The sequence below is a fragment of the Rhinolophus sinicus genome, linkage group LG06 (genome assembly GCF_036562045.2).
Source record: "Rhinolophus sinicus isolate RSC01 linkage group LG06, ASM3656204v1, whole genome shotgun sequence".
NCBI lineage: Eukaryota > Metazoa > Chordata > Mammalia > Chiroptera > Rhinolophidae > Rhinolophus > Rhinolophus sinicus.
This window is the reverse complement of record NC_133756.1, coordinates 88,188,298-88,204,205: the sequence shown is the minus strand read 5'-3', so window position 1 is coordinate 88,204,205 and position 15,908 is coordinate 88,188,298. Positions and strand designations below refer to the sequence as shown.

Sequence of the window (15,908 nt, the reverse complement as noted above, 5' to 3'; positions counted from 1 at the left end):
AATGAAAAAGAGAGAGAAGATACAAATTACCAATATCAGGAATCAATGTAGGCATATCACTACAGAACTTGCAGACATCAAAAAGATAATAAGGAAACATGAACAACTCTACAAAACATAAATTTGACAGATCAACTGGACCACTTTCTCAAAAAACACAAACTACCACAACTCACCCAATATAAAACAGATTATTTGAATAGCTTTATAACTATTAAGGAAATCGAACTCATAATTTTGAAATTCCCAAAGAAGAAATTTCCAGGCCCAGATGGCTTCACCATATAATTCTACCAAACATTTAAAAACAGAATTAACACCAATTGAAAACAAACTCTTCCAGAAAATAGAAGAGGGATCACTTCCCAAGTTGTTTTATGAAGTGTTTATAATGTGTATATATATTATATTTATGTATATTTATAACATGATGATATTACGCTTATACCAAAGACAGTACAAAAAGGAAAACTACAAACCAATATTATTCATGAGTATAGATGCAAAAATCCTTAAAATATTAGTGAATAAAATTCTGCAATATATAAAAATAATTATATGTCACAATCAAGTGGGCTTTATTTCATAGATGCAAAGTTGGTTCAATATTCAAAAAAAATCAATGTAATCACATATCAACGGATTAATGCAGAAAACCACAAAATCATATCAGTGGATGCAGAAAAGGCATCTGACAAAATTCAAAGAAGCATTTGACAAAATTTGACTCATTTATGATTAAACTTTCAGAAAATAGAAATAGAAGTGAACATCCTCAATCTGATATAAGATCATCAACAAAAATGGTAAATATCTGCTTAACAGTGAAAGAACGACTGCTTTCCCCTAAGATTAGAACAAGGCAAGGATGTCTGTTCTCACTATTCTCATTCAGCCTAGTGCTGGAAGGTCTAGCCCCTTCAACAAGACAAGAAAATAAAATAAAAGGCATCCAGATTGAAAAGGAAGAAATAAAGCTGTTCCTATATGCAGATATCATTATTATCTACTAGAAAATCCCAAGGAATCTACAAAAAAATTAAAAATTAAAAGCTTTTGGAACTACTGAGTTCAGCAAGGTCACAGAACAAGAGGTAACCATACAACAGTCAATTGTGTTTATATACAGAGGGTCCAAAAAAATGTATACACATTTTAAGAAAGGAAAAAAACTATTAAAACTGTAATACTCAATACATACCAATAACAAAAGATGAATACAAGTCACGTTTGACTTCTGCAATTACAAGAGGTGCTCCAGACACTTCTGATTATGGCAAACTACTACTTGAGCTACGTTGACCAAAGTGTCCATTTGTATACATTTTTTTGGCACCCCATATATTACCAATGAACACGTGGATAAATACCAAAATTAAAAATACAACAGGACTTAAAACTACTCAAAAATGACATTCTTAGATGTAAATCTAAAGTACATGTACAGGACTTGTATGCTAAAAACTACAAAATGCTGATGAAAGGAATCAAAGATAATCTAAATACATGGAGAAATGTATTGCATTCTTGGACTAGAAGACTCAGTGTAGTAGAGGTGTTGATTTTCCCCAAATTCATATACAGGCTTAAAGCAATTCCTTTTAAAATTTCAGCAAGAGATTTTTTTATAGACATAGACAAGATTATTCTAAAGTATTTATGGAAAGGCAAAGGAACTAAAATAACTAAAACACATTTTTAAAATGAAGAATAAAGTGGGAAGAATCCATCCACTCAATTTCAAGATCTTTATAGCTACTGTAATCAAGACTGTGTAGTATTGGCACAAGAATAAACACACAGATCAATGGAACAGAATATAGAAGACAGAAATAAACCCACACATATACGCCTAACTGAATTTTCACAGATGCTAAAACAATTCAATGGAGGAAAGATAGCTTTTTCAGCTAATGGTACAGGAGCAAGTGGACACTTACAGAAAAAAAATAATGAACTTCACTAAAGTCTCATCACTCATATAAAATTTAACATTTAACATTTTAACAGTTTGGATCACAAACTTAAATGTAAAACTATAAGACTTTGAGGGGGGGAAAAAAAACAGAAAATCTTCAGGATCTAGGGCTGGTTGGAAATGTCAGACTTGATACCAAAGCACAATCCATAAAAGAAAAAACTAATGAATTAGAGTTAATCAAAATTAAAAACGTTTGCTCTGCAAAAGACCCTATTTAAAAGGTAGAAAGATATGCTACAAACTGGAAGAAACTATTTTCAAACCACATTATCTGACAAACGACCAGTATCTAGAATAAAGAACTCAAAACTCAATTGATTAAAAAAGTAAACAATCCCATTTTAAAAATGGCCAGAAGACATGCACAGTCATTTCACCAAATAAGCTATACAGACAGAAAATAAGCACGTGAAAAGATGTTTGACATCACTAGCCATCAAGGAAATGTAAATTAAAACTACAATGAGGTGACACTATTTTTTTTACTTTAGCCATTCTGATAAGTGTGTTGTGATAACACCAAAGGCTGGTACAGATATGGAAAAACAAGATCACTCATACATTGCTGGTGGGAATATAAAATGGTACAGCCACTCTCTAAAACAGTTTGGCAGTTTCTTAAAAATCTAAACAGTACCATGTGACCCAACAATTATACTCTTAGGCATTTATTCCAGAAAATTAAAAATTATGTTCCCACTCTATGTACATGAATGTTTATAGCAGCTTGATTCATAATCCACAAAACTAGAAACAACCAGTTATTGTCCTTCAATAGGTAAATGGTTAAATAAATCATGGTATACCCATACCATGAAACACTACTCAGAAATAAGAAGGAACAAACTACTAATACATGCAACGACCTGGGTGAATCTCCAGAGAAATATGCTTAGTGAAAAAAGCCAATCCCAAAAGGTTACCTATAGTGTAATTCTATTTATAACATTCTTGAGGTGACAAAATTATAGAAATGGAGAACAGATTACTGGTTGCCAGGGGGTTAAAGAAGGGATGAGAGTGGGAGGGAAGTGAGTGTGACTATATGAGGTGTGATCAAACAATGTGGTGAATGTTTAAATAAATAAAAATTATTACAGTAAAAGATACATCACCATTTAATACCCCTCAAAATACTTCCGCTCATTTTGAACACACTTATCCCGTCATTCTTGGCACTTTCTGAAGCAGTTCTGGAACTCCTCTTTCGTGTCTTTAGTTGAGCTGTCATGGCTGCCTCGATGTCCTGAATGAATTCAAAAAGTTTACCTTTCATGGTCATTTTGATTTTGGGGAAAAGCCAGAAGTCACACGGTGCCAGATCTGGTGAATAAGGTGGATGAGGACACACCATAATGTTTTTATTTGACAGAAATTGCCGTACCAGAAGTGATGTGTGACACGGAGCATTGTCATGATGGAGGATGAAGTAAAGACACTCACAAAGACGACTTCCAGAACTGCCTCAGAAAGTGGCAAGAATGATGGGATAAGTGTGTTCGAAGTGAGGGGGAGTATTTTGAGGGGAATTAATGGCAATGTGTCTTTTACTGTAATGATTTTTTTAAAAAACATTCACCATATTGTTTGATCCCACCTGATAAAAGGGATGTTTGTGGGTAATGGAAATGTTCTTTGTCTTGACTGAATCAATGTCAATATTACTATGGTAGAGTTTCACAAAATGTCACCATTGGTGGAAACTGGGTAAAAAGTATGCAGGATCTCTTTATTTATTAACTGCATGTGAATCTACAATTCTCTCAAAAGTTTAATGTTTAAAAAAGAAAAAAAATAGTACATACTCATAGAAAATCTCAAAATGCAGCTTAGGAAGATCTAATTTGGTTATTATACTGATATACTAATAGATACTAATATTCATTTATTTGGGACTTTTCAACTGTATTGACTACTTTTAACCACAGCAAAAATATATATATGGTTCATTATATTTTCTCCTATACATTTGCTTCAGGGCCAAATAACAATTTCTAAAGAATTATACAGGGCTCTAAAGCTTTGGGCCAAATCCTACAACAGTGATGAAATTGATTTCTTCCTGAGTACCAACTTAGAACAATTCATTTTAATGGCTATCTCTAGTACTGTGTTGCATAGAATTTTGAGGCAATCTCTGCACCCAATTAAGAATATTGAGATTGATTAGCAATGTCCATCATTGGCATGGGGTAGAGGAGTGGTAAATATTTACCACAGATTTATCATCTCTGTTGGCTGGAATAAGGTTTTTTAAAACCAACCCCACAAACTTCAAGAGACACTTTGTTAATAAAATCCTCTGTGCAAAGGTTCTTAGAAATCCATAGTTCTGTTACAACTAAGTATTTTGTTACATTTTACATATAATAACTATTTTATACAGTTCTTTCACTTTTCAGTCCAATAAATTGTACATGTGAATAACACCTACAGAAAAAAATCACTAATTGAAATCCAAAATAACACCATTATGAAATAAATAAGGCAGAAGCAAGAAACGCTAGACAGGACTGAGAACCAAACTGGTGGAATGAAGGCTTAAGACAATTACAGTTTTTAAAAAAAGATGAACGATATTAAGGCAATGGGATAAATTATAGTTATAACAGACAAAAAATGATCCAGAATAAAAAGAGTTGGTATTCCTAAAATGAATGGACAAAGAAAGTATTCAAAGATAATACTGCAGAAGTTTGCTCTAGAAAAATTAAATCTGCAGGTCAGAAAGTGGCACAATGTTTCAGGAAAAATTGATACAGGATGATTGACTAAGACATAGGCTCCAAGTATAGGCATACCTTAGAGATAGTGCAGTTTTGGCTCCAGACCATGATAATGATAAAGCGAGTATCTCAACAAAGGAAGTCATGATCTTTTGGCTGGTGGAGGGTCTTGCCTTCCATTTGTTAAAAAAAAAAAAAAAAAAAAAACGGCAACACCTGTTAAGCATGATAAAGTGAAGCTCAGTAAAATGAGGCATGTCTGTATAGACAGTTTTTCAGACTGACAGTCAAAGGAAGTCACCTAAAAATGTAAGTGTACATGTTTGTTCACATGGCAGGGAGTTGGGGAAATCAAGGTGGTCTCGGACGTCTCCACAGCAACGTATAATGCCAGAAACATAAGATTAGTGTGACGTCTACGAGTTTTTGTTTCTTCATGTGTTTGTCTCTTTAGTTGTTAGTGGTTGCCAGAGGGTAAGGGGGGAGGGGGTGGTAGATGAGGGTAAAGGGGGTCTAATATATGGTGATGGAAAGAGGACTGATTCTGGGTGGTAAACACACAATGTGATATGTAGATGATGTATTACAGAATTGTACACATGAAATCTATGTAACTTTACTAACAATTGTCACCCCAATAAACTTTAATTAAAATAATAATAATAATAATAAAAGATTAGTGTGATGTCTACAAAGTTATAAGGGAAAGAAAGTATGACCTAAGATTTTAGTACTCAGCCAAGTTGTCTTTCACAAGTATTAAAGGACAGAGACCATCTCAGGCACAAATAAACTCCCAGAATATAACACCTATGAGCCATTTATGAAAAAGCTGCTTAACAATAAAATCCAGCTAACGAAAGATGAATCAAAATAGATTTCACATACACAAAAAGTTTATTGTTGAGCACTGAATCAGTTTAAATATAGAACTAAGAAAAAAAACAACTGTAGGAATAATTGTTTTAAGACAGAACATAAACGTTAAACCTTGACATTAAAAATGTTACATATTTGAAAGTTGCCAAGAAAATGAATCTTAAAAGTTCTCATCACAAGAAAAGAAACATTGAAACTGTATGGTGATGGATAATAACTAGACTTATTGTGGTGATCATTTCACAATCTATGCAAATATCCTAATTATGTTATACACCTGAAACTAATAAAATGTATGTCGATTACAACTCAGTTTTTTAAAATGACAGGAAATAAGGGACAAAGAAAAAATTAAGAGTGCTAATTTCTACAGCTTACCTAGCAACAAATAATCAATACTTTATTAAAAAAAATAATTTTTTTAAGTTTTAAAGATTGTTCCAGCCTCCTGGTGTTTTCCTTTAGAAAAAAATAAGCATAAAGAAGTCTTTTAGGAAATAAAATACTTTGTGATAGAAAAGCTTATGAATATTTCAACACTTCTTTCAGTTTCACTTTAGGTTTCTTCCAAGTAAAATAACATTCTTCCAGGAGCTCCTGTAGTATGGTTTTCTTATTAAATTATCTGTATATAGTTTCTTACATCTGTATATATAAGAGGATGACTGGAAAGATGGTCACCATTTAATGTTAATGGCAATTTCTGGCTGGATGGGATCAATTTTTACTTGCTTGGTGCTGTTTTTCTGCTTAGCTTGAATTCTTCATGATGAGCATGTATCACTTATAAAATTTTAAGTCATAATTATTAAGGCTATGAAGAGGTTTAGAAGTAAACTAATTTTTTAAAAAGGGAATTTTGTATCTTAAAGAGTCATTTTCAAACAAGCTGTCACTGCCCTTACGAAATAAAACAGTGACGGTACATAGGTAATAAGTAGAATGAGAATACTATATTATGTGGCTCACTCACTCCTAAATGAAGATTTACTTTTTTTTAATGGCTAATGAAGAAACATAAACTTGTAAAATTTTCTTGCAATAAACTGAAGTAGGACTATATTAAAAACACAGCACATTTATTTAAACTATTACTTTTCATAATTCATTGAATCTTATCACAGGTCAATATCTTCATTCTATCACCTTATTGGGTACACTCATTAGTATTACATAAAACTTCATATAAAATTAAATAAGAATTAAAAGTACAGCTAAGAACATAGTCATGATCTGTGTGAGAGGATTCACCACCATGCACCCTAGTCCCTAATGTGGTTATTTTTTCTGGGCCTCTCAACCTTAGACTAGTTTTGTTTTAGAGAAAATAAAGTGGCTCCTCTGAGCTCTTTCCCACCAAGTGCCCAGCCGCTGCATTATCGATTTGTGTTGACCCAGTGGTACCTGTCCACCCGGTGTACAGCAGCAGGCCTCTGACCCTTAGGATTCTTATGCAACGCAAGATAAGCATTTGCTAGGAGGCCCATATGGCCATCCACCATTTTCTTTTTGCAGGGGATTTGGAACCAAGATTGAAAGGGTTGTTTCAAGTTTTCAACCTGGAAAAAAAAGGGGGGGAAGGTGTATGAAGATCTTTTGTAAACTAATAAACTAGCTCTAAGGATTAAATAAAGCCCGTAACTCAGAAGTTAAACTTTTCAAAAGCATAAGAAGTACAAATGAATAGAAATAAAAGTGGATAATCATCTTTGGAAAATTAACTAGTATTGGGGGTGGGGTATAAAGTAAGTCACTTCATACCTTTTAATAAAATCAATTTTTTAATCCAACTAAAATTTTTAAAAACACATTTATGCAAATTTCTATATATTCTTGAGTTCTTCCCTACCTCACTCCACCTCACTGACCCAACCCAAAACTGCCTAACCATGATCTCTGGGACTGAGGTCTAGAAATATTCATTTTAAACATCTGAAACGTTCAAAACAATATAGATGTTTTGCAGACCATATTTTGAAAGGATATTGCTCTAGAAGAATATAGCTGACTATGGATCTGAGCTCTAGATGGAAGATGTGCTTTCTAAGCATAAAAATAGAATTAAGGGCAAATACTTCACTACCTAATTTTAAACTTGTAACACATATAGAACTATATATAAACTACACACACACTCACACACACACACATATATACATATTTATGGTTTAGAAAACTAAACAAGCTAGAGAAGAAATATGTGCCAGTAATATGACAAGGAGTTAAAATATTCCTAAAGTATTCCTATAGGAATATAAAAAAATATTCCTATAATACATTCAGACCTCAAATGATAAGTGGGTAAAGAAGACAAAAGTCATAAGACAGTAAATACCTAAAACATTTCGGGACATAGAGATTTTTTTAATGTTCAATTTAATTAATAATATCTGCAATAGATAGTATTGTTATCAAACTATTTTTAAGTGAGAATACCCAATTTTAGGAAAAATGGTAAAGATTATCACACAAAGCTTGTTACACTACAAATAAATACAACTTTCTAGGAGGTACTTTGGCCATATATTGAGAACGAGTAAAATGTCCATACCCATGACCCAGTAATTCCATGTCTGAGAATCAAGTCTCCAGAAATAATTTAAAATTCAGACATCTCTGTACAAGTTATCAGCTTTTTTATATCACAACAACGTGGAAACAATCTAGATATCTGCCAATAGTCGATTAACTAAGTAAATTACTAGGAAAGTAAATGAATATCAAAATGTTAAATAAAATTGCTTTAACATGTTAATACATAGGTATTAATTTAAGAAAACATATAAACAAATATTAGGTTGGTACAAAAGTAATTGTGTTCTTTGCAATTTTTTTAACCTTTTAAATTGCAATTACTTTTGCACCAACCTAATATATACGTACAAAATGTCAACAGAGGTTCTCTCTAGATCAGTGTTTTTCAAACCATGAGTTGCCGCCATTAGTGAGTCATGAAATCAATTTAGGTGGTTGAAGTCAATTTAATTTAATACAAAGTGTCAGGGGCATTGTACCTAGCAAGGACAAGTATTGTTTCATGAAACCTATTTCCAAAATATAGCTAGGCATATCTTTCTATGGTTTGTGTTGTTGTTTTATTTTTGTTTTTTAGCAAAACTGCTCTGTTAATGGGATTGCAGACTTTTGACCATTTCTTAATATTCCAAATTTCCTGTGAGAGGTATGCTATTTTCTATTGTCAAAAAAGCCCACTGATTTTAATATTTAATTCTGAAGAAATTTAAATGAAAGAAAACCTGTTCAAATACTATATGGAAAAATAGGCCTGCAAAAGATGAGATTGATCCTGAGCACCCAGCCAAGTAAAGGAACTACATATAGAAGAAAAAAACAGAAAAATCATTTTGTCAGAATATTAATATTGTGATTTTAATCTTTACAGTTTTGCTGTTTCCATGTTTTCCAATTGTTTGTTTCTTTGCTTTTATAGTGAGCATATTCTTTTCAGAATTAGAATAGAAAATAATTAGAATAGAAAACAAAAGTATAGAGAAGAACTGGAACACACTTTACCTGATAAATACTCTTTGGATTGCTAACTTTAGGAATAATCTGAGGTTCTTTGTTACAAATTTCTTCATCGGAGGAAGTGCCAGAGGAGTAGTCCAGTGTGGCTCTATTAACAGCATAACTGATTTGTTGGGAGAGTTCCCATTCTTCCCACCTGCCTTTGAAAGAAGCAACTGTAAATGGACGATTTTTCTCACCATACCTAAATAGGAAAGGAAAATAAAGTATTCAATAGGGATTCAACTTCTCAGTTTTCTCTCTAATATTTTGTGGCGATAACTCAATAACTTACAAAAAGTTATTTTTAAAAACAAATTGAAATGACTTGACAGCAAAGAAAATTGAGAGACATTATCACCTTCAACTACTACACTGTCATAATTAGTGCAGGTATTCTGTAAGAGCTATCTTGGTTAATTGCTCAGGTAAAAACAAAGACTAGTTTGTTTGTTTTTAATTAGTTTCAGGTGTACAAAACAACATAATAGACATTTACACCCCTCTCCCAATCTACTACCCCTCTGACATCATATATAGCTGTTACAATTCCATTGACTCTATTTCCCATGCTGTACTCCACATCCTGTGACGATGTATGTATTAAATTATAGTTGACATTTAGTGTTATTGAACTTCAGCGTCAGGTGTACAGCGCAGTGGTCAGGCATCTACACTGCCGATTTGGTAAGATTAGTTTCTTTTGATTCAGGTAATGGACTCAGTTGCCCTGTGGTAGATAACTCCTCTTGCCCTTTGATTCTGCCTATAATACTTAGACATTATAATTTACTCTTGGCAATAGGGTGCAGGCATTAAAATCAAATTTAAAATATTATGCAAAGTCTTTGTGCTTCCCACTCCATCCACTTCTACTGGAAGTTTTTTGTCTAATAAAGTTTTATCTAAAATCTTAATCACCCAGTGCCCTCAATGCTAATCCAAGGCTTTAGAGCATCATGTTTCACAAAGTTGTACAGAGCTGACTAAATAACCTAAGGTTTTCAGGTGTCACAGAGCACACAAACTCTTAACTCCAATGAGAATACTCACCTACAGCAAACCTCAAAGGGATCTACCCATATGGTCATCTCCTCTGGAAGTCCCAGGTGGGAAAAATCCACATTACTTTCAGCACAAGCCCTTTGTAGAATGGGATCTTTATTCTGATTATGGTTTATCCTGATACACCTTTAAAAACAAAGAAAGGGAAACAAAAACATGGTAACTGATGCTTTAGCAAAAGAATCATGTTGGAGGCATACTGCTCCAATATACACAGCTCCCACCTCACCCCTACCTTCTGCTGATCCCTTGCCCACCCTCCACAATTTTACAAGAGTAAAACATCCTCAACTTTTCTCACAGCAACTCAGAATGTGGGTTGCATCACTAAGTCACACAATTAGTTCACCGAATGTTCATTGCATATCTTTCATGGTAAATACAAGTTAAAAATTGTTTAATCCACCTCACATAAGGGTTTTTTTCTTTAATTTCAACCACACTGTCACCTACTGCATCTCTTTCTTTCAAGCCCACCTTCAACCAAATAAATGTAAGCCCATAAAACTTTCATTACTTATAGATTGCCAACACAATCATTGCTGATGGCATTACTTGGTTGTTACTTCCCTTTGCCATACTACATACTAGCTCTCACCTGAAGGCTTGCCCTTTAGAAGGGCAATCAAAGTGCCAGTGACGTCTGTATGTTTCAAACAAGATAGTCATCAGCTTTTCTGCAAAGTTGTCTATTTGCTGTTTACTCAATTTACCATGTTTTTTCACCAATCTTGTGACAAAGCAAACTGTTGTTGCAATTTCATCTCTCATGATTCAAGAAAAATCTATGAGGAGGTCTGCAACCATTAAAAGGAAGCAAGAAGAAATTAAAAAGAAACAAGGGTCTAATTTATCAACATGTAATTGCCATTTGGAAATTTTATAAACCTTAAATTTAAGACAAAAATCATTTGCTCATCCTTAATGAACTAAATAAGCACATCAATACTATCAATCAACGAAACAGCCAAGAATACCAATTCCTCAACGAGCCAGTTTTTAACGATTTTCAAAGGAAAAAAACCATATTTTTTAAAACTTTAATACACTTAAGAAACAAATGAAACATCATTATGCAACTTACATTTTAAAAGTCCTGATATAAGACAGTAATTACACCAAGCACCACTGTTTAAAAACGTAGTTGCAGAGAGCAAAAGCATTTCAGGATACAGTATCGTTCTAAATTGTGGCTCTTGGGTTGCATGCTTTAAGTAAAGATTAAGATTAATCAAACATATTATACTTGCTAGCAAAAACTCTTTAGCCCCAACAAAAAGTGGGCCAGAGTTAGAAGACCAACTATGCTTTAAGTTTCCAATTCTCAACCACACCTGTTTGTTACTTTTAGGCTGAAATTTATATAAGCCTGAGCCCCAAAGCGTGATAGGTATTTAACCTTACACAGGCGCTGTCTTTTAGGATAATCAGATAGTTTTTTCTAGGTCTGCGTGAGAGTGCCCCTTGGTATATGCAGAGTGGGTTCTTGAAGGTGTTTAAAGATTTTGAAACCAGATTAGTATCTTCCATTTTTTTATTAAAGTCCTATCTTTTTGACAGAGATTGAGAAGCAAGCCTTCTCCTTCCATAACCTAATATCCTACATTCCAATAATTTCATCTCTAATTGTAACTGTCAACATATTAAAGAATTTTGTCTTGAATCTTTTATAAAACTTAAGACAACTTTCTTTGAACAGTCATTATGTTGACTACACACATTTTTTACTAAATGTTTATTTGTAAAATAAATAGATTTCAGAGTTTATCTAAGTGTGGGTCACTGACCACCTGCTTTGGACTCACCAGGCTGTTTGTTAAAAATGCAGATTCTTGGATATTATCCCAGATCTACTGAGTCAATACTTCTAAAAGTGAGGCCCAGAAATCAGTATTTAACAAGTTTCCCCAGGTGATTCTTATACCCACTAAAATGAAGAACCACCACACCTAACATATAAGTGTTTGACACCCACAATAAGTGGTCATTCAGGTTCTTAGACGGTAGAAAAGAATTCATTCTCTTATAAGGAAGCCCATTTCATCTCTAAAAAGCCGCAAACACCAGGCAGTCCTTCCTCCCTACAAGGAGCCAAATCCACCTCTTTTATTCTCTATATGTGCAGCCTTGTTTTTCCCTCTGGATACATATGGATTATATCTAATCCTCCACCACACAAAGGCAGTTCAAATACTATTCAGCCTTCTCTGAGTCTCCTCTTTGGGGGGCTAAGTATTCTCAACATTTTAATGGTTCTTCCTATAGAATTTCCTATAGAACTGAGACACTTTACCATACTGGGCACTCACCTTGGGCTGAGTTTCAGGTGTGTCAGTAATGCTCTTTTAAAGTGTGGAGCCCAGCATCACACACAACGCTGCAGAATCACACACAATCACCTACTCTGCCATTCCAGAACAGAGTGGGACTGGCCCCTCCCTTGCTTTGAAGACTCTATTTCAACAATGCAGCCTCAGGTGGGCAGTCACCTTGTTGGCGGTGGTGTGACACCACTGCCTCACAATGAACAAATGCTATTGTTTTGTGGCATCTTTCCCTTCCTGCACAGCACGATGTTTAAGAATATGGGCTTTGGAGTCAGAAAGACCTGGGTGTGAACCGCAACTTCCCAACTCACTATCTGTGTAAACTTGAGCAAGTTTCTTAACTTCTTGAACTTTCAGTTTCCTGTCTGTGAAATGGAGGGATAACAGCGACCTCATAGGGTTGTTACCAAGATTACAACCACTAATGTATTAAAGCATCTGACCTAACTACTAGTTACCTAGTAGTTGTAATAGGAAGGCAGTATAGCAGAGCACACAGTTAAGAAAACAGCTATGAAATCAAGCATCATGGAATTAAATTCCAGTCCTTCCGTTTACCAGAAATTTGGGTAAGTTTTTCAACCGCTCTAATCTTTAAAATCTCATTTGTAAAAAGAGGGTAAGAAGTATACCTAAGGCTTTGGAATTAGACTGCCAGATTTGTATCCTACATCAATCTACGGTGTGACTTTAACAAGTTATTCAACTTCTCTGTGCCTCAATTTCCTTATGTATATAAAGAAGAGAATAACAGTGTCCACATTATAGGGTTGTTATGAGAATTAAGTGTAAAATGCCTAGAACAGCACCTGGTACTCAGTAAAAGCTCTATAAACGTTAGATATTACTACATTAGTAGTAGTACAATTACTGTACTACTACTATTATCTTATGAGGATTTTGTCAATGTTAAATTATAAAATTATATAATGCACTTAGCAGAATGCCTGGATATAGTAAGTACTCAAAAAGTGGTGGTTTTTTAATTAATATAAGTTTATAGCTATCATTTTAGTATAAATCTTTTCTAATGCTTTGTGGATTAAGTGGAGCATAAAAGTACATATTACACCTATATCTATCATATTTCATTGTGTTAAATTTAAACTATCACTATAGGGAACTGAAATTATTTGTGACCCCGATTTTGTCCTCCAGTAAATTCTCTTTTTGGCTACCTGATGTTTGTAAATTTGACAAGAAATCCACCTGTGTCCTCCCACAAGTAATGAATAAACAGGTGAATAGGATAGAGATCAAGCAGTGTGCTTTGACAAAATCCTAGGATATGTTCCTTAAACACAGTCACTTCCACTCAAACAATTCATTCTGTTATCACCCAGTGAAAGCTAGTCAATGGTAAAGATATCACCAATTGCCTTGCTGCAATCCGCATACACTATTCCTTTAAACTACCAGTATTATAAAATCTAATTGAATAAAAAAGAAGACAAGTAGTTTAACCTGGTATGCCCCGTTCTTTAAGAGCCCATGCTGCTCCAAGTAATCCCAACTTCCATAATAATTAGAAACCATCTATTTGGCAAGATGTTTCAAAATTTTGCCCCACTTGAGGTCAAGATCATTGGTCTATAATTTAAGGTTTATATCATCTTCCCCTTGTGAAAAAGCAAGAAAATATGTAAGTATCTCTAGTCTTAGTGCATCACTTTATGAAATATTCATATTAGAAGAACATCATTAATAAAATGCGTAGTTACTATCTACCAACAGGTCAAAATTTAGGTACATTTACAGTGGCATACATGTATGAATCTGGCACTTAAAATCAAAGCTCCATATCTTAACATCTGAGACTAGAAATCAGAGCCACTTTGTTTTCATATACTTATATAAGTTTAAAATCTTGTACTAATATAGCACAGTCCACTATTATGTATGTAAAGTTAGCATTCATTTATAGGATTTCAAACTCGAATGTAATATTTACAGTCTGCACCCCATAACTCAATTGTTTTTAAATTTTCATTTGCTTTCATGAAATGAAGTCAAAAGACATAACTTATAGTATATCTCCACTGTTCCCTGTGGTTATGGGCAAATTAATTAATCTTACTGTATTTCTGTTTTGTCTAATCATCCCTGTATCAATTTAGCTGCTCTGAATTTTTTAGAAAAAAACTAAATAAGATGTCTCAGTCTATAATATGAGCAAATATATAGCATGAAAGACAATGGTAAAATAAATTTCTCCTTAGAAGTTCAAAATGAATGAAAAATCAAGTTAATCTTTAGGATTTACTATGCTTATATTCTACTAACAAGATGAAAATGATATCTAAAAACAACCACACACACAAGAAGAAATATTTCAGGTGCCTCTAGAACATATTGGAATATGTTTATTTTTAAAAAATCATTCTGTAGCCCAATTGTTTACAGTAGTATTAGTATTACTATTTTGAAACTATTGTCTATAATATATAATAAAATGTAATTATAATATTATATAACATATAATTTTGATTGTTATATATAAATTTTTATATTTATAACATTTTATATATTATAGATAATAGTTTCAGAATACTAAAGCTAATATTACTGTAAACAATTAAGTTTACTAATTGTATTTACTAATTAATACTATAAACAGCAAATACATATCTAAAGAGGGAGAGAGAGAGAATAGGATAGGGTAATACAGATATTTATTTTAATATTTTATGAACTAAAATTTTCAACGTAAGGAAAAAAGGATAAAAGTGTAATATCAAAGAAATTAAGTAAACTCCTATAATGTTAAATTTGAAAGGGCAATATTAATATGAATTTGTAATATTTTTTCTTTTCAAAAATATGTATTCGAGTTTTGTCCAGTGAAAAGGCCTACAATCGACAAACAATCCTAACACTCATTTTGTGGTCTCTAAATACCATTTCCCTCTTTTAAAAAAGAAACTCCTTAAAGAAATAGCTGATTCCAGTTCTAGTTCAGGTAATATATTAGATGAGCCTGGAATGTATTTTACCAGAAAGCAAGGAAGCTATACAAAATCAAAAGGTTATGTCAAAAGACAAAGGAGCCTACATGAACCACTCCCATAGGCCAAAGACAAGTCATTCTGAACATGGTTATAGACACTGTGGTCCTTCGACCAGTTCCCCTCTTCAGGGTCAACACAGTCATCCTCCAATTTCTGTAACAGTCAGATACTATGGTTCATAGCTGCATCCCTCACTGGGAATTCCTCTCAGAAACTACCTCAGAATAAAGTTATCTGTCCCTTCCCCAAGGGGTAGCTTGCAGTCCTTGACTGGCCATTGTGGGGATACAAATATCTGGCCCCCTTGCTTCAATTTGCAACAATTCTGAAGGGCCATTCATCTCCAGAGCTTCCCCGAAGATAGGCGGAGGCCTCAATTGCGACCATGTCACTG

At 33.5% G+C, this 15,908-nt stretch overlaps 1 protein-coding gene across 1 annotated transcript; it reads right to left on the bottom strand.

Moving 5' to 3' along the window:
* Nucleotides 1–6,893: 6,893 nt before the first annotated feature.
* Nucleotides 6,894–10,967, bottom strand: BTG4 (BTG anti-proliferation factor 4). Its single transcript, XM_019715260.2, has 4 exons — nt 10,778–10,967; nt 10,168–10,305; nt 9,121–9,319; nt 6,894–7,145 (listed from the first exon to the last, which is right to left on the bottom strand). Exons 1-4 carry the CDS (start codon nt 10,948–10,950, stop codon nt 6,963–6,965), a joined length of 693 nt encoding a protein of 230 aa, XP_019570819.2. The 5' UTR covers nt 10,951–10,967; the 3' UTR covers nt 6,894–6,962.
* Nucleotides 10,968–15,908: the final 4,941 nt, after the last annotated feature.

Excerpts from the sequence above, each read along its gene's own strand:
- BTG4 (XM_019715260.2), bottom strand. The coding sequence starts at position 10,950 with ATGAGAGATGAAATTGCAACAACAGTTTGCTTTGTCACAAGATTGGTG. Across the intron at positions 10,306-10,777 it reads TCTAAAGGGCAAGCCTTCAG|GTGTATCAGGATAAACCATA; the intron begins GTGAGAGCTAGT and ends TTGTTTTTAAAG. Across the intron at positions 7,146-9,120 it reads ATCCAAAGAGTATTTATCAG|GTTGAAAACTTGAAACAACC; the intron begins GTAAAGTGTGTT and ends TTTTTTTTCCAG.